General features: G+C 40.0%; 4 protein-coding genes across 8 annotated transcripts; 3 read left to right on the plus strand and 1 right to left on the minus strand.

Annotated features, from left to right (window-relative positions):
• Positions 1-1,822: 1,822 nt before the first annotated feature.
• Positions 1,823-6,972, plus strand: pak2b (p21 protein (Cdc42/Rac)-activated kinase 2b). 4 transcript variants are annotated; one of them, XM_070908202.1, is made up of 14 exons: positions 1,823-2,012; positions 2,119-2,225; positions 2,360-2,510; positions 2,858-2,893; positions 3,001-3,101; positions 3,240-3,372; positions 3,466-3,529; positions 3,884-3,932; positions 4,238-4,350; positions 4,497-4,614; positions 4,755-4,854; positions 4,935-5,131; positions 5,690-5,827; positions 5,969-6,972. In XM_070908202.1, exons 1-14 carry the CDS (start codon positions 1,823-1,825, stop codon positions 6,053-6,055), a joined length of 1,584 nt encoding a protein of 527 aa, XP_070764303.1. In that variant the 3' UTR covers positions 6,056-6,972. The 4 variants fall into 4 exon arrangements, with proteins under 4 accessions (XP_070764303.1, XP_070764302.1, XP_070764306.1 ...); XM_070908201.1 differs by having other exon boundaries at positions 2,858-2,889; positions 2,988-3,101; XM_070908205.1 differs by having other exon boundaries at positions 2,360-2,502; positions 2,856-2,893.
• Positions 6,973-7,395: 423 nt separating this feature from the next.
• On the plus strand, positions 7,396-9,944 carry rpp21 (ribonuclease P 21 subunit). 2 transcript variants are annotated; one of them, XM_070909441.1, is made up of 5 exons: positions 7,396-7,517; positions 7,656-7,756; positions 8,647-8,729; positions 8,943-9,077; positions 9,437-9,944. In XM_070909441.1, the coding sequence occupies exons 1-5, from the start codon at positions 7,461-7,463 to the stop codon at positions 9,532-9,534; spliced, it is 474 nt and encodes a 157-aa protein (XP_070765542.1). In that variant the 5' UTR covers positions 7,396-7,460; the 3' UTR covers positions 9,535-9,944. The 2 variants fall into 2 exon arrangements, with proteins under 2 accessions (XP_070765542.1, XP_070765543.1); XM_070909442.1 differs by having other exon boundaries at positions 9,443-9,944.
• Positions 9,945-10,028: 84 nt separating this feature from the next.
• aqp12 (aquaporin 12) lies at positions 10,029-11,228 on the minus strand. Its single transcript, XM_070909424.1, has 3 exons — positions 10,634-11,228; positions 10,232-10,348; positions 10,029-10,153 (listed from the first exon to the last, which is right to left on the minus strand). The coding sequence occupies exons 1-3, from the start codon at positions 11,226-11,228 to the stop codon at positions 10,029-10,031; spliced, it is 837 nt and encodes a 278-aa protein (XP_070765525.1).
• A 3,973-nt stretch (positions 11,229-15,201) lies between these two features.
• Positions 15,202-21,472, plus strand: LOC139287535 (nucleotide sugar transporter SLC35D2-like). The gene is made up of 12 exons (XM_070908601.1): positions 15,202-15,326; positions 15,640-15,673; positions 15,770-15,856; positions 15,970-16,037; positions 16,171-16,242; positions 16,402-16,470; positions 16,724-16,826; positions 17,502-17,594; positions 18,305-18,372; positions 18,615-18,693; positions 18,780-18,862; positions 20,092-21,472. The coding sequence occupies exons 1-12, from the start codon at positions 15,217-15,219 to the stop codon at positions 20,195-20,197; spliced, it is 972 nt and encodes a 323-aa protein (XP_070764702.1). The 5' UTR covers positions 15,202-15,216; the 3' UTR covers positions 20,198-21,472.
• The last annotated feature ends 200 nt before the right edge of the window (positions 21,473-21,672 follow it).

A 21,672-nucleotide genomic window follows, 5' to 3' on the forward strand; every position in this document is an offset into this window, starting at 1 on the left:
TTACTAAGTTATTTGTACGCGTTGCGTACCAACAAGGCCCCATGTACCAGAGGAAGTACTTTTAACGGATTTACAAACGTTTTCCAAACCGTCGACGATCGGCCGGGAGTCAAGTTCTATTCAAGTTTAACTGGTGTGGAACCTCCGGTGAGCCCTGCTGCCCCTGCGTCGTCTTCGTTAGCCTGCAAATAAAGCACATCGGTACCGGATAGTTTGCTACTTTGCAGCCTCTGTTGTGTTGTTCAAACCACGTTTTGGCCGTGGTAATTTCTCGGGAGAAACCGATAATTTTGGTTGTCAGACTAGTTAGCGTTAGCTGAAAGCTTAACCTCGTAGGGTTGTAAGTGTTAGTAGGCTATGGATTGTCATGCTAACGTTAGCTTAAAGCTAGCACACTTGTTGGCCAAGTAGTTAACCTAATGCTAACGTTAGCTTGCTAGCCGCCCCTGTTGTTACTCATTTGAAGGGCATTTTTTAACACAGAAACACCGTTATATGGGAAAACAATGGACTAACGTTAAATGTCAGTGTGTCGACATTTCTCATCGTAAGAAGAAGCAATAAAGTGTCAGCTTTTCATTTCTGTGTCAAGTGCACTGGGAGAAGAGCAACTTCCATTATTGTTTTATCCTCATCTGGGCTCCTCTGTTAGTCTTCTTCAGATACGACATAGGTTTGGACACAAAAGAGCAACTGCCTTGCTGTAAATGCTCTCAACATTTCTCAGACTAATGCTTTTTAGGAGAGGAATAAGTTATGCCAAAATAACAAGCTGTGGTCACTGTTTTCGTTCCGCTAACACAGTCTCTCCTTTACGTTAACTAGAAATGTTACAGTCTCTGCTCTCACCCTCATTATTAGTTAGACATTGCCAAATTATTTGTTGTTTCGCAATAATGTCTACTATGCTTCAATACAGTCACCCTCTTATCCACTCTATGGGCTGTTGATTTTTTACTTGAAGTAGTGGCAATTCTTTATTATTTTTCTCCTGACTACTGAGATACTAAGATCAGACTTTGTCAGACTGTGTGTAGGGTTTCTCTCTGCCCCATACTATTGTGGCCCGAGATGGGAAAAGGTGTTTTCCCCCAATTACCAAACACTACACCAGCTTCACTGATACCACCACCCCCACTACCCATATAGACATTGCTAGACTCCAGCAATGTCATTAAATTGTTTTCCAGCAGAAAGCAGTTCCCTGGTTATTTTTCCACTCTATTCTGCTATATTTGTAACCTTATTAGAATCAGAATCAGAATCAGAATCAGAAACTGTTTATTGCCAAGTAACATACATTACAAGGAATTTGCTGTGGTCTGAAGGTGCTATTGTTTTGATAACAAATAAGTAGAATATAAAAGCTAAAATAACAATAAGAATAAAAATAAAAATAAGATAAGATAAATAACAAACAGTGCAGTGACCAGAATAAAGTAAAGTAAAGTGTCCAGATAAAGTGTCCAGTAGGGGGTGAGTGCGTTAATGTAACGCAGTGGGGACAGGGGTGATGTACGTTAATATAACGTATAGCTTGCGGTAGTGTTCGGGGGGGTGTCAGTGAGAGTTTGTCAGGTTACAGTATATGTATGGTCTTACGAATGTCTGATTTTCTTCCAGGTACCACTTGGTGCTTCCTTTCTCTTCTGCGGTCATTTTCGGCACATCCTCCTGTAGCGCATGAGCACACCCGTGCTTCATGCTGATGTGAGCGCTGACTCGCTCCCTCTCTGTTTGCCACCCTGTCCATCCTCGCCCGCTGTGCCTCCCCCCACCCTCTGCCCTCTTAGCCCTTCGTGGCTCACGACGACTTATAGCAATGTGTGATAACGGAGACCCTGAGGATAAACCCCCTGCCCCTCCGGTCAGGATGAGCAGTACTATCTTCAGCACCGGCTCTGGCAAAGACTCACTCTCAGCCAACCACAGCTCCAAACCACTGCCATCTGTGCCTGAGGAGAGAAAACCTCGAAACAAGATCATCTCAATCTTCTCTGGGGCTGAAAAAGGTGGGATGAAGAATTTGGCAGAAAGATATTTTAAAGTTATTGTTGTGTTTGTGATCGGCCTAAGTAATATCATGGGTAATTTCAATAAGGTTTTGTTTGCTCTCAGGTGGCAGGAAGAAAGATCGAGACAAAGAGCGACCAGAGATTTCGCCACCTTCAGATTTTGAACACACCATACATGTTGGGTTTGATGCTGTCACAGGGGAGTTCACTGTGAGTTTTCACTGTCTGCTCATTCTCACACCTATATTTTATTTCGGGTGTTTGACACTTGACTATTAACCAAAACACACATCTACATCGCATCTTAGTCTGCACCATTTTGACACCATGTCATCTTTGCACAGGGTATGCCAGAGCAATGGGCTCGTCTACTCCAGACCTCAAACATCACCAAGTCAGAGCAGAAGAAAAACCCACAGGCGGTGCTCGACGTTCTTAAGTTCTATGACTCCACAGGCAACGGTCGCCAGAAGTACCTCAGCTTCTCATCTTCTGGTGAGGCTCGAAGTTGAATTGTGATATTAAGTTTGTTTAGGCATCAAGAATTGATATCTAGTTGTTAAATTCTTCCATTGGAGGGAATTCAGCAGTATTGTAAGGTTGCTAGGTTGTGCCACTAAAAATATAAGTAAAGGACTCCACCATGTTTGTAGGTACAAGTTAATTACTGCCCAAAATGATATTTTTACCTTTTGTCTTCCAAGTAGATAACATTTTTTCTTTTCTCCTAAAGAGGAAAATGATCAATATCATCTATATAAAACATTTAGTGACCAGGCAATGCAGTTAAAGAGCACAATGTATTTTTTCTAACTCTGCCTCTTTGTTTTCTTCATTTACAGAAAAAGACGCATTCACCCCAGGGCCTCAGTCTGTGAGTACTTCAAGACAGTAAAAAATACACATGCTGTTTTATTAGCACTACATTTTGTCTTATAAAGGCTAACAACCTTTTCTTTTACTCTAAATTAGCCTGTCAAAAAAGGCACTGAACCCTCTTCTCCGAATATCAAAGACATTGACGATGATGACGATGATGAAGCTCCTCCTCCTATTGTGGCACCGAGACCAGAACACACAAAGAGTGTAAGTCACCTGCCTTAAGTAGGCCTGACGGCATAACGATTGTCTGTTTTTTTGTACTTGACTTTCTGAGTGATTCTTTGTGAATTTGCGTTTTATTTATTTGTTTGTCTTTGGTTATTGTTTTGTTGTGTTGTTCAGGTGTATACTCGCTCTGTCATTGACCCCATCCCTGCTCCAAGCACGTGTGTGGACGGAGACGCCGCCTCCAAGGCTGCAGACAGACAGAAAAAGAAGGGCAAGATGTCGGATGAGGAGATCATGGACAAACTGAGTAAATAATTAATAAATCATTCATCTTACAACAATACAGCAGTTTAAATCCCACTTGTTCCCTTGACGTATGTGATTCTTGTCTGGCTCACAGGAACCATAGTCAGCATTGGAGATCCCAAGAAGAAGTACACCAGATATGAAAAAATTGGTCAGGGGTGAGTGCAGATCCACCAGTTGCATTCAGAACGTGTGAAGTTTTTATGTGCACTATGTAATATAGCTTTTATAATGATAATAAGGATGTCATTTGTTTTGTATCAACATTATATTTTTAGTCATCATCAGTGTCAGGTTTATGAAGCCAGAAACCTCAACTAGATCCTACCTAACCTATGAGACAGATCTTAGTATATCCTTAGTAGTATTGTCATTCTAGTGTTTCTCAGCCAATAATGTACAAAGAAAGCATCATGTCACGTCTGTGTATAAGACATTTGCAGACTCATTTGAGTGGACTGTTTGTTTAAAATGTGCGTTGAATTAAATTGCCCATGTCGTTCTTTTCACAGGGCGTCAGGAACAGTATTCACAGCCATTGATGTTGCCACAGGACAGGAGGTAAAGAGTGACTGAGTAATGGATGATGTGGAGACTGTAAAAAGACTAATCAGGAACACAGCTAAGTAAAGTAGTGGAGCTCATTACATAAAAATGGACACATAAAAGTTAATAGTTTGTGTCAATAAGCTTAATATATATAGCACCTACTAGAAATACAGTTTTAAAGTGAGATTATGTAACTTTTGAGCAACAGTGTATTTTATTGTTAAGTTGTTAAGTTAGATATGAAAATTGTATACTAACATGGTCCCTTGAGTAGGAATAATTTGTCATCATTTGTCTCTCACGCTGCCTTTTTACAGGTCGCCATTAAACAGATCAACCTACAAAAGCAGCCGAAGAAGGAGCTGATTATCAACGAGATTCTGGTGATGAAGGAGTTGAAGAACCCCAACATTGTCAACTTTTTAGACAGGTAAGACTGAAAGTAAACCTGCAGTCTGACAGCTCTTTAAAAACGTGGGAGTAGAACATCCAATGATAATTATAACAAATCCAAAAAGTTGTGACAAAAGCATGGATGGACACCAGTGTGTGACGCTGTGTATTTGTGTGTGCCAGTTTCCTGATGGGGGAGGAGCTGTTTGTGGTGATGGAGTATCTGGCTGGTGGCTCACTGACAGATGTGGTTACAGAGACCTGTATGGATGAGGCCCAGATAGCTGCTGTCTGCCGAGAGGTATGCTGCACTCCTTACAACCAGGGCCATATGAAAGAAACCAAATCCCAAGTCCCACTTCATGTGAAAGCTAGAGGCACAACACAAACTTAACTCAACAACTTTCCCCCGTCTCCTCCCATTTGTCTCCATATCTGCAGTGTTTACAAGCGTTGGAGTTCCTGCATGCGAACCAGGTCATTCACAGAGACATCAAAAGTGACAATGTGTTACTTGGGATGGACGGCTCTGTCAAGCTGAGTAAGTTATCAGGAGCAGCTTATTAAACTTGTGTCCGTTCACTGTAACTATGTATTTACTCGTCTCCATCTCTTGGACAGCCGATTTTGGCTTCTGTGCCCAGATCACTCCAGAGCACAACAAACGCAGCACCATGGTAGGCACGCCTTACTGGATGGCTCCCGAGGTGGTCACCAGAAAGGCTTATGGGCCTAAAGTAGACATCTGGTCACTGGGTATTATGGCCATTGAGATGGTCGAAGGAGAACCTCCCTACCTGAACGAGAACCCACTACGCGTGAGTGACAACATTTAATATCCTCTTGGTTATTGAACTGTCTCCTTTTTATTTTAGTCTTATTTACATTTTGTTAATTTCCAACACTTTGACATGAAACTCTCCCAGTTGAATCTTCTGTACAGTGAGCAAATTAATATGTAATAATGTAATGCTAAAATAATAAGTGACTAATGGGATCAATGATTTGCTTTTGTGCGACTCTGGCATAGTCGCTGCATAACTGCAGTCCTTAAACTCTCATGAGTCAACACAAGAGCAGGACAAATGCTCACACGTCTCATGAGTGTGTCCTGCTCTCCACATGCACTAACAACAGCATTCAAGGAATAAGCCGGACAAAAACACTACAAACACTATTGAATCAGCTTTATTGGCCGAGTATTTATCTATATGCTCAAGGAATTTGCCCAATATACAATGTTGTGATTAAACTTTTAAAATGTTCTCACTTTACCAGTTTGACTTAATTCACTTGCAGCTGAGTGAATTATTTCCTGTAACTCAATTTCACAGTTCATGGTGTTCCTTTTTCTCTTATCTCTTCCCCTTTGGCAGGCATTATACCTGATCGCCACGAATGGCACACCTGAGCTTCAGAATCCAGAGAAGCTGTCTCCGGTCTTCAGAGACTTCCTCAACCGTTGCTTGGAAATGGATGTAGAGAAAAGAGGCGGAGGCAAAGAGCTGCTGCAGGTTAAAAACTCCTCCTGTTATTAGAGGTTTTTTTTTTCATTGAACTTCTGTTGTGTTTTAATTAAATGTGCCCTTGATTCACTGCTTTCCCCTTCCCCCCCTCCTTCTCTTGTCTTTGTGGATCTTTGCCCTGGTGTGCAGCATCCGTTCCTGAAGCTGGCGAAGCCCCTCTCCAGTCTCACCCCCCTCATCCTGGCAGCCAAGGAGGCCATGAAGGGCAACCGTTAGCTGATGAAACTAGCTACCCTGCCTTCCTATGCTGTGCACAGATATGTGCCAACCATTTAGATTTCGTGCCAGACAATAGGCTGAGAGTGACTCACCACTCTTGATGCACCAGCCTTATAAGCCCTGACAAACCTCACTGTGAAGAAGACCAAAAATATAGAGCACAACTCCACCGCTGTCCATATGAACTCTATTCTCACTCAGACGTCAGAAGACAAGTCAAACTAAAGTGCTTAGTTTCAGAGTCAGGCGTAGTTATTTTGTACAACGAATCTCCTGGTGATAAGTTCAGGCTAGGCTTGTATTTAACTTGGAATGAAGAAGATGCCTAGTTCTATTTAGTTTTTTTTTTTTTTAATCAACTGCCTTAAACAAATGCAAAATGTTGCCTAATGTATTGTTGATTGTGTCAGTGTTTCTCTTCCCATGATTTTTACTACCTTTGTAATTTACCTTTTCAGCGTGTCAGTGTCTTAGTTATTTTGATACTTGAATTTCATATTTGTCCCCCTTCTTGTCATGTAGTTGGTCTCATTCAATGAACACTCTTGCTATTTCCACATTGACTCGTGTTTTATGGACATTTTCTCTTACCGGTTTTATAGGAAACATTTCAGTACATCCGTCATCGTGAGCATGTGCTGTGATTGTGTTGTTCTTCGATTGCCACACCTGACAGAACTACTGTACCAGTTCTTCCCCTGTATCATTAGTCTCCTGATACCAGAGGTGCACCTTACAGGCAAATTAAAATGTTAGATTGACAGGGTTTATACTTTTCTTCTTTATTGTTGTTATTAAAAATGAGTATTGTATGTTGAACTCTGTCCTTTGTGTTCTTCTGGACTAAACAAATGCGCTTTTCCCATGTGTATATTGTGTACTTAATAATTAGCTTGAAAAAAACAAAGTAGCCATATCATAATGGTTAGCTGTCGAAGGCTGGTAAAGACAATTTGTTGACTGTTTCTTTTTCTCTTCTGGACGACTAACAACCTTGTCTGCACTCTCAAATAAATGCAACTGTTTGTGCTTTTGTGATTTGGGTGTGAAAGTGATTGGTGTGCAGTAATCTCACCTTTTTTTTATGAAGCCACACAGAGGGAAACAAATATGAGACTAGACTAGTATGAGTGGTGCAATATATCAATAACCCTCCATATCCTTACTCTGTTAGAAGTGGCACCAATGAAGACTTTAATTCATAATCTGTGTTGGCAGAGGTTAGGTTACAGATTTCGAGGTGTCTTTATTTTTGAAATAGTGTGATGACGGTGACGCTTTTATTCTGCAGTTTTTGCCCGGAAGTGTAAGAGTTTTGGCTGAGCTCAGGCTGCCGTATCTCAAAGTAAACCCGCTGTAACACAACAGGATACAGCAGCTATTATATTTCTTTCTGTGTATAATGGCATCCCAGACGAAAGACAAAGAAGCCTACCAACGACTTAACTATCTTTACCAGGTAGGAAATAAATAATACGGTAAAAGCTAATCGCTGTCATGATGACATCGGCAGCAGTCACGTGGCTAACACGCTAGCTACATTGCTAAGGAGGTAGCAGTGTAGCTAATCATACGCCCCCGGTTTTATCCTCTACAGGCTGCACATTGTGTTTTATCTCAAACCCCGGAAAATGTGGAGCTGGCTCGTTTCTACTGCTTCACACAGAGGACCATTGCAAGACGTTTAGTTCTCAGACAGTAAGTTAAGTCTACCTCAGTATTATCCAGAGGTGTTTGTTTCGTCTGGTCTTGATTTTATTTTGAAGGCAGAATTACAGTTATTTTGCGTCACCTATGAGAAAAGTAAAGCAACATGGGGTTGTTGTTTGTTTGTTTGTTTGTTTGTTTTTCATTGTTGCATAGGGTTTCACGTGCACATGGTCATTAATCCAGCTAAACACACCTATTTGGACTTTTTTCAAATGTGCCTGCTTGTTTACATCAACAAACCCCATGAAAAGACCAAAACCAATAATGAATCAATCCTTCTAACAAGTATTGTGTGTGTGGCTAAAGCCTTATTGATCTGTTTTATTTCTATGAGCCTTTGAGAGTAATTGTTGTCCAAAAACTTTTAAAAACACATTAATGAGCCAAACTGTTGTACTGTGTGTCATGTTCCTTCATTACCATGAACGTTGGCGCCGTGGTTTATTTTGGGTCTATCCCATGCACTGTTCTGCTGCTGTTAATATTCATCAGAGCAACAAATGTATATTAATCTGCCGCTGAAAATAGTGCTCAACAAATGCACTGTTTCCTTCTGTTTGAGTAACGTTTACTAAAAACGACAGTGCTCAGCTGTTACAGAATATTACTGAGCCTTTTTAAAAACTGAAACTCTATATTTGTGACCCATTTTAAAGGAATTGCATATTTAGTAGGAACCACTGTGCTTGGGGATGGGAGCCACAGACAGGGTAGGTAATCAGAAAGTATTGAGAGGTGGACTAACACACTGTTGGTTCTGGTCTTTTAACTGGATTGGTTGACAACAAGAAAAATATACAATAACACCAGCCTTTTCCGTAAACTTTAACCTGTCCAAGCATGAGCAGGGTTTTCAACATGTGTTCATTTTATTGCAGAGACCCATCAGTGAAGAGACAATTATGCAAGAAGTGCTGCTCGTTGCTCATCCCTGGTGTAACTGCAACAACAAGACAACGAAGTGAGTCAGTTTATCATTTATAGTGACAGTCCGGTTCCTGCTGTCTACGTTTCCCATGTTACCTTGCATGGCATAGCAAATGTAAATACATTGTAGATGTTCTAGAGGTTTTTTACTGTTACTGTTAAATTTATGGGTTTTACCTCGTCATTACCTTGTTTGGTAACATGTTCAGAGACACTAACCTTCTTTTTGTTGACTTTGGCTCATTAGGAAAAAACAGCAAGACTCGATTTACTGTTGTGAAGTGCCTCAGCTGTGGGCAGAGCAAGACGTTACTGAATAATCCAGATTATTGTTTATGGGTAGATCGTCCCGAGGCTCAGATGGAGCAACAAAAGCGTCCAGGTGACAACCCTCAACTCGACACTATCCACCAGCCTCACAGAGGATGGTTTCACTGAGCATACTGGGCTTATCTAGACAATACTCCGCTCTGGAGCATCAAGATTCATGTGAAACCCTGTTTTTTCTTATCAGTCTTAAATATACTATATAATATATATATATATATATATATATATATATATATATATAATATATAAATACACTGCGAGCCTCAAACATTTATAATACTGTGTAAATTGGCTTCCAAATACTTAAGAATTGAAAACAATTTCGGATTTTTCAACTCCCATTGAGGCAATAATGACTTGAAAAGGGCAAACACTTGGTACTGACCATTATTTATTCTTTCTCACCCACAGATCCAGGCCCTTCTCTCAAGAAGCAGCTAAAAGACACAAAGCCTGATGGGTCAGTGTCTTCTAAACCTAGTGCTGAGCTGAACACTGCCAGCACGTAACAGCAGTTCCTCTCCTCTGACTGAAATGATATTTCTGATATTTCTTTTTGTTTTTGTTTAAAATGTGTGCTTTATTGTATTACATATATCCATAATCTGAGGAAGTAGTTTGATATTTTTTGAATGCCAACTTTTCACTTCTGTGTTTCAGTAATTTATTGATGAAGTTTTTGGCCTCTGTGAGATCATTTTCAGTATCTTTCTGCCATGTTGTCATTTTTGATGCTACCAACAGATGGCCACCGTGTTCGTGAACTTTTTTTTTTCTTTTGGTTTGGGTTTTATTTTTTTTAAAAGAAAAACTTCATTGATTGTAATGATTTTATTGAAAATAGCCAACAAGAATGTAAAAATAAAATAAAATTTTGTGCTTAATGTTTTACATTCTCTGTACAGGCATGTAACTATTAGTTGAGGTAAATATTTCGATTTATTTTGTCTGATTTTTTTTCCTAAAAAGTTGATTAAATTGTTTTTTAATGTAGATTTTCTTTTCACATTTTCTTCTTTTCTTTGTCCCCCTTTGGCACTCTGAAACGTGTCTTCTGAAAGTATAGCAGGTTCTTGGTAGAAATCCTTGGGATATGGCCCATGTACAGGAGAAGAGCCACAGTCATGCCTAGAAAACAGACAATCACTGTTAACTTTAAAAAAAATGGCAAAGGATGCACATATATTTCATTTTAATGTCATTTACCTGTGAGAGAGCTCAGCCAGTAGACTAATGCATACTCTGTGAAGGTAAATCCAGGACAGTGGAAGGTAAGGCCGTAGGCCAAGGATGGATTCATGTAGGCGGAGGTGTAGCTTCTGGCTGCAAAACATGATGGACAAATAAAGCTTGTTAGTCGCTCTTTATTATACGATTAAAGATGCTTTTAAGAAAGTGGAAGCAGACACACAAGTCCATCAAATAACACTTGAAGCAGAGGATCACATGCATGACTGATACCAAGGTGGTAATTAATGTTGAATTAAAATGTTTCTTTTTGTGTTCCAGTCATTTACCTGCTCTCGCTTTCTTGTATTTACAAAGTGCATTTTTAACCTTTCTTCTGCAGTGATGATAAAGGAGGGGTCAGGTCCACCTAAAACTTACCTGTGTGGGACAGGAAAGTGAGGAGGACAGCGATCAGGGGCACCCGGATCAGAGCGGATCTGCGTCGCAGGTTTAGATGGACTAGATGAAAGATGAGCGCGCAAACACACTCAGTGAAAAAACCCTGAACCAAAGAGACCAGCAGAGATGTGCTGCACTCTCTTGCCATCAGGTTTTTGATCATGTGCATGTCCGTCAGCTCCAGACTCCAGTAGTATACAGCTACAAGAAGGGCAAGGTGGGCCCCAAGAAACTGGGCTGCAACAGCAAGGAGAGTGGGCAGGGTGGTGGCCTCGAGCTGCAAGAACTTCAGCACAACCAGGGTGGGATTCCCTGGCGCACCACCACAGATCACACCATGAGTTAGCAGCACCACAAACAGCATGGTTACAGTCACGTCAGGACCTAGGCCCCCAGCCCACTCACCCACCTCCACAATGGTCTGCACCTCCAGCCAACATGCAACCAGCATGAAAGAGGACGCAAATTCCAAAATGAAGCTAAACCGCAGCCATTTTTTAAGGAGTGTTTGAACTGAGGCTGCAAAAATCACAACAGCCACAAAGTATCCGAGAGATGCGTTCAGTCCAGACATGGTTCAGGCCAGGTGTCCCCGGCTGTTTCTTCTCAAAAAGAAATGAATGAGGGTTTGACTCAACAACTATTTGGCAACGTGGCACATGCAGAGACACATTTCTTATCAGAGACACGTCAGGTTTTTATCCTACAACCACCTGCCAAAATACACACGGGCCTTTGCAAGGTCAGGTCAGGAAGCTGGCCTTCATTCACTGGTCATGTATAATTAAATCAGAGCCTTGGTTAAATGCGTCCTTCCTCTCTCTAAAAGACAACATACACTGGTATTCTGTAAATTCATGAGGAGCTTGTAACAATGCTAGTTATTTAAAAATAATAAATTCCAGTAAATTTCCTTCACAGTTGGAACTGTAATGTACAAAATATGTTATATATTAATAGGCCATGTTAAAGGATACAAGCTTTTTATGTAGTCTCGTTGTCCAGCACATACATGTTTCAACTCAAAAAAATGTAATAAAGTCAACTTGAAAAAATGAAATTGAGTCAACTGAAAAAAATTTAATTGAATGAACTGAAATTAATCCCATGTAATTCAATGAAATTACCTCAAATTAATTAGATTGAGTCAACTCAATCTAATTCATTTTGGATATCTGAAATTAAAGTTGTGACGAGTAACAATTGGATAGTAGATATCTGAAATGTTTTTCCTTGTAAGAATTATATTGCAGATATCCAGAATGTTCTTTCTAGATATAAAAAAATGTAATTGTGGGTATCTGAAATTGAAAGCCCAATACACATGAATGGAAAAATTGGCGTCATTTGTCCTGGGAAGAATGACGTTGTGGATATCTGAAATGTTCCAGGAGACCTTTAACATAACTAAATTACATAACAATGACACTTGTCTTTGTTATAACCCAAAGCTGCCGCTCTTACTTCAAATATCATAAAACGCTTTGACCATTTGTCTGCTGTGTTAATTAGTTAACAATTCAAACTGTGTTATAGCCTACACTGACTGAAGAGAGCAATCTGTCCTCTGTCCTACAGGTTTAACTCAGAAGTAATATTCCGTTTTTTAACCTTCCTCTTAAAAAGAAACAGAAAATGTATTATTATGTCTGCATTCTTTCCAATTTCTCATAATCTATTCTCTGGATTTACATGTCATGAGAATGATTGTTCTGCACCAGGTCCTGCATCACTCAGCTGTAGTACAAGACGTCTTGTGGAACCTCTTCATTTGTATCCTGCTGGAACTTCTTGTGCAGCACTCTGGAGGTAGAGAGGTGACACATGGTACCTACTGACTTTATGTATTCTGTTGTGAAGATAAACTTGTAATTTGAAGTTTTATTGAGTCTTATATCATAAATATCCAGCAACAAAAAAGAAAGAAAGAAAAAAAAAAAGGAGAACGGGCAGGTAACATAACAGACATTGATATAGGAAAGGCAACTATTTAGTTACAATAATGTGAATCAGAATCAGAATCAGAAACTGTTTATTGCCAAGTAACATACATTACAAGGAATTTGCCATGGTCTGAAGGTGCTATTGTTTCGATAGCAAATAAGTAGAATATAAGTGGACATTAATACATGGCAATAATTACAAATGTACAAGGTTAGGTTGCTTCCTCCAGACACGTATCCACCAAAGCTGTCCCATTGTTCTTTAGTCATTAATCATTTTTCCAGTTCAGTCTTCCCTGCATGTTTGAGACTCTTTCCAAGATCTTAGAATCAACCGAGCACAGGTTATTAAGTCAGTTGTTAATCCTCGAAATGCGGCACTGCAGTTTTGTCCCCAAGGAGACACAACCTTGGTGATCTGGGCAGTTCACATTCCAACCATTCACGCATATATTCCAGAACATTACTCCATAAGGGGAAAACCATGGGACATTCCCATAATACGTGCATATAAGTACCGTGCTCTATTTTACATTTCCAACATGAACTGTCTTTAATTAGACCCATATTATTGAGTCTCATTGGGGTGTAATAATACCTGTTAAGTATTTTATTTTGAATAAATTTGCCTCTGGCTTCTCTGATGTATTCCCCATTGTTGGAAAGAATCCTCTCCCATGTTTCTTCATCATGTGAACAGCCCAGGTCTTTTCTCATATCATCCGGAGGCTCTTACGTCCATTGTTATTGACCCAAGTACATAACTCATACCATTTGGTGCTTTATGAAACATTGTCAGTAGTTGTAGGTAATGCTGTATTGGGTTTTTTTCTTGACTGAAGTGAACTTTCTAATTTCTAAATACTTCCAAAGATGGCCATGTCCCTCTAGATTAAACTTCTCCCTCATTCTGTTAAAGGAGATTGCCCTCTTCAAATAAGTCACTTAGTACTTAGATACCTTGTCTTAACCACTGAGCCCAGTAAATTGTCTGTTTACCTATTTTTACTTTTGGATTGTACCATATGGATGTGTACTTTTGATTATTATGAGACATCTTACACTTTTTATGTACTTCTTGCCAAACTGTCTTTGAATGTGCTAGAATGGGATTCATCATATTATTTTTCTCCTTTTTTAATGTTAAAGCCTCAATAGGTTTAAAAGGAGACGTAAATTCCTGTTCAATCAGGATCCAATCCAGTTCAGAATTTGTTCTTGTTGTGAAGATAAACTAATAAGTTTGAATTTATTTGCATTGCTATTTGCCATCTCTCATGAGGAGGCGCTGCACAGTCTGTGGTTGCAGCTGCAGTTTGAAGATATCAAATTTGGTCCGCAGGTAATCTCAAGCGGTATTAACTACTCTTATATTCTTTTTCAAAAGTTTTTTTTAAAACTTTGGGTATTGTAAATTCTAAGTATTAGGTGGATTTGTGACTCATATGATGAAACCTAACTGAAAATCCTCCCCAAAAAATGTATTTGACTCAAAAAGGATACTGGCTAATGTCTGGTTATTTTCTCTCAGTTCCACAGTACAATTAGTGTAGCACATTAAACATATGACTGTGTAGAAGATTGCTGAAAGAAGGCAGACATATGATACAATGAGTGCTTTCTACTTCCAGCCCAAAACCTCAGCCCCAAACCCCACTATCAGAGGACTTTTCACATAATATTATAATTTTAACATGTCACAGTAAGGAAACCACAGGTGTAACTATTTATAAAAATTTCCATTTAGCTGCTTCAGTATCAGGACCCTGGTATTGTGCATGCTGGCTCACTGTCACACTGTCATGGCTTACTGGGACACTTGAATGGAACAGAGCCATCGAGAGAGAGAGAGAGAGAGAGAGAGAGAGAGAGAGAGAGAGAGATCTGAAGTCATTGTGCAGTTAATTCATTAAAGATATTTTATGTAACAATGACAACGCAGCCTTTAAAGACAATAACTATTGTGCTAAGGTAATTACCCTCTGATAGACAGTATGACCTGCCACATCCGGGCCTATAACGTTACAACTTGAGAGAACATGTTATCAGCTATGGCAGGTCAGGAAATGTAGCTAATCCATGTAATTGAGTTTATAGTCTACACAACGTAAAGCTATACACATTTACAAACTACAATATAGCACTAATAGTCTAAAACAGTCCTAACAACTGACTGTTATAACTAACTAAGTATATAGATCCAGGAAGTGCTGTTGTTGTCAATCTAATACATCCATGGTTGATTAAAGTATGGGGGAATAATAAAGCTGCAGAAAAGATAACCATCTCCATCCAGCTCCTGCTTTAAGTTCACAACCCCCCAAATTAGCGATGCGTAGTTGTTATTTCCAATTTTCGCGTGTGTCACTTCTTATATTACCAGACTCGCGTTAGCTACGCCGACAAACCGTTAAGAAGTGACCTCACGCGTTAAATGTGCCGAACGCTCTGTGATGTTCACACTTGAGGCGGAAGTTGTGAAACGTCGACGTCCCCGTGTTGCGAGTGTGTGCGTGGAGTGCGCGCGCGCGCGGGTGTGCGCGTGTGGCGGTGACTGAGCCAGTGAAGTGATGGCAGGGGAAGAGCCGACACTCAGAGAGGAATGAGAACTTGTCGGGGATGGCGGACAAACCTCTGACAGTGTTTGTGAAGCTGTTTGCCGCTGGATTTTACGGTGTGAGCTCCTTTCTCATCGTCGTGGTGAACAAAAGTGTCCTCACAAACTACAGGTAACGGTTTTTCTAACGGATATTACGGCTACAACGTTAGTTGAAAGCTACCGTGTTAGCTAACCTAGCAACTATAAATTGTATCGGCTGAATAGAGGAGCCGAGAAGGTGGAGAGCTTATTAGCTAACGTCAACTTTTGGCTAGCGGGGGTAACCTTGTGGTACAGACTGAAATAGGAGAGCTTCACTTACAGCATTTTACGGAGCGTTATTTTAACTCTCCAGTGTTACATACGAGGTTAGCTACAGTGTGCTCAGCCTCTAAACTGTAATGTTGACTGGGACTAACGGGCACTCGACTCTGCTGTTCCAGGTTCCCTTCTTCGATATGTGTCGGGATTGGACAAGTAAGTTGAATGCTTTCCCCTCTTTGTGGAACCATTTTCTAAACACATATCCTTGAAAGCAGGCAGAGTTGATTTTTCTGTTGAACGTGTGTGCAGATGTTGGCCACGGTGGTTGTGCTGTGGGTGGGCAAGGCTGCGAGGGTGATCACCTTCCCAGACTGTGATGAGAGCATACCTCGCAAGGTGAGACCACCTATCCGTCTTTCTAAAATGATTTGCAGTTCATGATCAGGGCCGGGTTTTTTTGTTTTTTTTTATCACAGTAGCCGAATATTTATGTTTATTTGGTTTTACAGACGTTTCCTCTACCTCTCCTTTACGTGGGAAATCAAATCACTGGTCTGTTTGGAACCAAAAGGCTGAAGTAAGTCCTCATCTCTAAGCTATCTAGGCTGAATGATGTTTAAAGGGAAGTTGATTCAGTGTCATCATGAGCTCATTGGGCATGGCTGTTGATGTTTGGCCAAGTTAAAGCAATTTATGTCTTCTTCCATCAGCCTGCCGATGTTTACTGTCCTCAGGAGGTTCTCCATCTTATTCACAATGCTTGCTGAGGGATTACTGCTGAAGTAAGATCACACATGAGAGATAACCCAGTTTTCTCAGTCACTGGTCCTCACTCAGCGGGGCACCAAGCCGTTCTCTTTGCACTCTATTGGTGGCTTTTATTTACAGCTCAAAGCAGCTAGATTGAATTTCATTGCTCTACTGTCTTTGACCTTTGGCAGGAAGAAATTCTCCAGGCCAGTCCAGCTGACAGTATTTACAATGATCCTAGGGGCGTTTATAGCCGCAAGGTAAGTTCTACTACATCCAGGTGTCCTGGCTGTTAACCATACCAGAATTACCTTCACTACAAAGGGTTGTCCTGTCCTGATATATGTCCTCACTTAAGTTATATTGTCTTCAGGGTCATTAGACACATGTTGTATATCTGTAGTTAAAGGAGCCCTGCTGAAACAGAACATGCCCAAAGCTAAATTGTTAGAGACAGAAAACTTATTCACTTTCTCGACACTTTCTTTCGTTTTCTCTCATCTCTGTTCGTAGTGCTGACTTGTCCTTTGACCTGCAAGGCTACGTGTTCATTCTCCTGAACGACGTGCTGACTGCAGCCAACGGAGCCTATGTGAAACAAAAATTGGATGCGAAGGTATGTGGCAGCACCGTCTGATGAATAGTAACCATTGTTGGCTGGGAGCTGTTATTGGCATTGAGCTGATGTTGATGAATTTAGAGAACCCAAAACTGTCCTTCAGCATCTGGTTTGAAGGAACTCAGTGTACGCAAACACCATGAGTTGGTCCTTTTTTACTCCCCACTAAGTTGATTTAATTATCACTGTTTAAATCTGTTTTTGTAGAGAAAGTATTAGTTGTGACTCCAGTGCATTCTAAAAGTTGAGCTGCTTTACTATTTATTTAGCATGTTTTCTTGCATTATTTTTAACAGAGGTTTATTACTGTTTGACTGCTGAGCCAGAAATGACTTGTAGCTTGTTTTAGTTGTTTTTTATGTCACATGAGCAGACTGCTCAGTTCTCACATTACAGCAGAGTCAGAACTGGGTCCATATTTAGTCTGTGATGTCTGTAGTGCACCATCTGAAGACAGAGAGGTGTGTGTGTGAGTGTGAGGGAGTGAAAGATGGAGCCACGTGAAACTGAGTTTTCTAGGTAGTGCAGTGGGCTGGCCGTGCATGACATCTGTATGCTAGTTAATGAGGAATGCACTGAAAGACTTGTGAATAACCCTCTCTGTTCTGGCTGTTCTTATTTTTCATGTTCCTGTTGCTTCCTGTCCATCTGTTTCTATGCTTCTTCTCGCAGGAGTTGGGGAAGTATGGATTGTTGTATTATAATGCATTATTTATGATAATTCCTACTCTACTGTTGGCTCATGTGACTGGAGATGTGCAGAAGGTAAGCAGTTTGACTCTTCAGTTGCTCTATTTCAAAATAACCTTCATTCAAACCTCCAAACGTCTTTATCCATGCAAGATTTTATTCATTAGATTTGTGACATGTAAGTAAGGTTGAACAGTCTTTAAACCATCAAGTCTTTGTAGTTAGTTTATGGTGTTGGTACAGATCAGCTTTTGCAAGGTTTAATCCTTAATGCAAGTAAGTGCACATACGTGTAAGCATGGGTGTGTGCCGTAAATATGAGCTGCCTGTTTGTTGGTGAGTGTTGGCAGAGACTTGCTGGTTTGCCCAGCTGGGGCCCAGCAGCCAGGAAGGCACAAAGCTGCTATTATGCACCTAGTAGAGTTATTACAGCAGCGCCTACTACTTCCCTTGACTGAATAACCTTAGTAGAGATACAGACTAGTACCTTTTAAAGCTATGGGAAGATCTGTGTTGAATTTGTAAGTATTAGTTGTGTCAGTGGCCTTGCTCTGCAGTGTTCAGTTAATCTTTTATTTCCTTTCTTCCACTGAATGCCTGACACGTCCATAAGGAGTGACTTGAATTTTTTACTAAACAAACGGAATATTTTAAACTCAAATCATTTTTAATATATAATTGCTTACCTATCTAGCTTTGCTCCTGTTTTTTGTAAGCTTTTTACATCTGTGTGTGTGTGTGTATGTGTGTTTTCACTCTTTCTTATGCTGTGCTTCTCTGGTTAGGCAGTGGAATATGATGGCTGGTCAGATGCGTTTTTCCTCACCCAGTTCATCCTCTCTTGCATCATGGGGTAAGAATACAGGCCAAAGCTTCTGTGTGACGTGCGCACATGCCAGAATGGGACATCTGGATTAAACCAAATTTCTGTGGTGTTGCTATTATATCAGTGGCTGAAATCTAGATTCTAGGCCATCGCTTGACTTGAGTGTTAAGCTCACAATGACCCTTTGTCTACCATGTTCCATTAACATCTGACTTCATGCCTGAACAAGTCTTGAGTCATGGAAATATGATACCATGGTTGTTTTGCAGGTTTGTTCTGATGTATTCCACTGTCCTTTGTACACAATACAACTCCGCATTAACAACTACGATAGTGGGCTGCATCAAGGTAAACTGCAGATTCTCGTTAAGTAATAGTTAAATATACTAAAACACAAAAAAACAGCTTAATTAATATTTTTCTCCATTTTGCAGAATGTTCTGGTGACATACATTGGGATGGTGTTCAGTGGGGACTACATTTTCTCTTGGACTAACTTCATAGGTTTGAATATCAGGTATGAAACAACAGGTTTGTTTTTTGATGTATGCTCAAATGTCTAAGCATTCTCTTAATCTGTCTTTAGCATTGTTTGGTCACACACAGATTAAGTAGTCAGTTACATATAAACATGAGACTGAAGCCTCACGAGCAGCATGGCTCTATGGATGTTGCTCTGTCGGTTCATCACTTTGGTACAAACTGAAATATCTCAGCAATTATTGGATGGATTGACATGAAATTTGGTTCGGACATTCATGATCCTTAGATGATGAATGCTAATGACTTTGATGATCCCCTGACTTTTCATCAATAATAATAATAGTTTACAGCCACTTATCTGAAAAACTGTCCTGTTTTTAAAAGTTACTTTGTAAGAAAGAAAATAAAAGTCAGGTAAAATCTATTGTAAATGTTCAGTTTCCCTTTTATGAAAAGTGCTGATATAAAAGCTTCACAAATATTTGTGAAAATAAAAAAGTAAAATTTATTTAATTAAATAAATCATGGAAAAAATAACTGGAGGCCTCACAGTTGTAATTTGCTCTCCTAGGGACCCCTGTAGTCCCAGGGCCTTAATACCTACAAAACGAACTCAACAAAAACCTTGTGGGCTGTTTTGAATTTCATAACTGGGCCTCAGCTGTGCTAAGCTCACTCTGGGGGGTAAATATGTTACCAAGGAACTTTTGTTTTTCACATAGCTCATTATATGCCATATATCCTGCTTTCCATTGTTATTATTAGCTTGAAGATTGTTCTTGTTTCCGATTGTTGACAGCAGCTGAGATAGTGAGGGAGCGTTTCCCACTGGTCCACTACTACTGAGTCAGACTGGTTCTCCCCCAAACTGTGAACTCACCTAAATTATATTTAGTTTTTCTGGAGAAAAGGGAAAAGGTCAACGCAGACGCAGATACCATTGATACTAATGTGCCAGCTTCCGGTGTTTATACTGCCTGCTGGATCTTGTTGGGAAATGTGATGAATTTTATGACTGATGATGCGTGCTGCAACATGTTCACCTTTGCGCTGATTGACATAAACGACAACATCATTTTCAAGTCTCATTTTGCCTGCAATTATCAGATGACCGTTTTGTATAGCCTCTCTGAGAGTAATCAAAACCAGTTTCTTGAACACTGTTATCCCTCCAATTTGTCGGATGGTCAGATTAAATACCTTTCTCGTACAGGTGTGAAGTATTTGTATACTTTAACATGGTTGCTGTCTGTGTTGTTGCAGTATTGCGGGCAGCCTGGTGTACTCCTACATCACTCTCACAGAGGAGCAGTCCAACAAAGCAAGTGAAAGCACCAAGCTGGACATCAAGGGCAAGGTGGTTGTATGACAGAGACACTGGATTTTATTATTTTTATGCTGGCGAACAGGAAAACTCTATTTTTAGTACGACTTTTATTTATGGAGTATTTTAGCAGCAAAGGCGCAGGATTGATGGGAATGGTGTTGCGGAAACTTCTTTTCTGTGTTTTTGTGGAAATGGAGCCACGCCGTCACCCTGACTCTCCTCCTGTTGCCATGGTTACGAACCCTCCAGAGGGACTGTGGGTTGACTTTTAGATGGTGTTTTCTTTTTAAATATTTGTATTTTGATACTGAACGTGTGAGCATCGAGAAGAAGGGAAACTTGGAACCAATTTTATCTATATTACCACATTTCCTGATGTTTAGACAGAGTAAGCATTGAAAGTAATGTTGGGATGATGTAATGTTTCCACACAGGAGTGAACAGCTGTAATTATCAATTGTTTTGAGCATGGGTGTGTACTGACGAAATGTGGGAAAATTAAGTAATGGTTATTTTAAAGGCACAATCCTTATTTTTTATTGCCTTTTCTGGTTTGCTGTTTACAAGGAATGTAACTATAGATGCCTTCTAAGCACAGTGAGATGCACTGACACTGTCATTATCTGTTGTTTCAGTCTTTAGTACATTTCTTTTGATTTTTGCGCAAACACTGTTATAAGCTTGTTACAGACAAACGGTAAGGACAGTGATCTAACCTCATCCTTCAAACAACCAAAGTGGATGGGCAGTGGGCTGTCAGTTCCCAGCAAGGATTGTGGCTTTAAGTAATGTTCCTGCCTCCTTTTGGGAGATCATTTTAAAATGACAGTTTACATTTTGCTCCCTCAGTATTACAGAATGGTTGTTGTGGACTCTCCAAGGCTGTAACTAGTTCTCTCTATGCAGAATTAACAAACAGTATTTATGTTTTGTTATTTGTAAGGGGATCCAATTGTTTTATTTTCTTGACACGATGTTATCGCACTTTTAACCGAGGTAAAACATGTAAAAAGGGTGACACTGCTTTGCCTCACCTCCTGTTACATTCATTGTTGACCTTGAGATTATTATACTTTCCTGAGCAAGTATTACAAGAGAAACATGGTTTTCTAAACCTTTAATAGTCAGGTACGAGTATTGACTTTTTTCTTTTTACATTTTTATCTACATTTTATATTTATTACTTTTTTAAGACTAATATTCATTCTGTAGGTGGAGTGGCTTGTGAATTGTTGATGCTGATCTCATCTCAAACACAGTAACCATGGATTTGTAGCAATGATGTATTTTTACATTAAAAATAACCTGTTGACCCGACGTATTCTTGGGGATTTGTCTCATCCAAGATCACTAGGTTACTCTCTTTTCCTTTTCTCCCATGTCTTGTAATATCTAACTTTAATCATTCAAATTAGTGATGCCATGAATATTTTGGGATTGTATCATATTTGTACATGTTCTAATGTCACTCAATCCTGGATAGTTCAGCAGTTCTGTAACTGAGGCTCTGTTCATAG

The sequence above is a fragment of the Enoplosus armatus genome, chromosome 7, assembly GCF_043641665.1.
Source record: "Enoplosus armatus isolate fEnoArm2 chromosome 7, fEnoArm2.hap1, whole genome shotgun sequence".
Lineage (NCBI taxonomy): Eukaryota > Metazoa > Chordata > Actinopteri > Centrarchiformes > Enoplosidae > Enoplosus > Enoplosus armatus.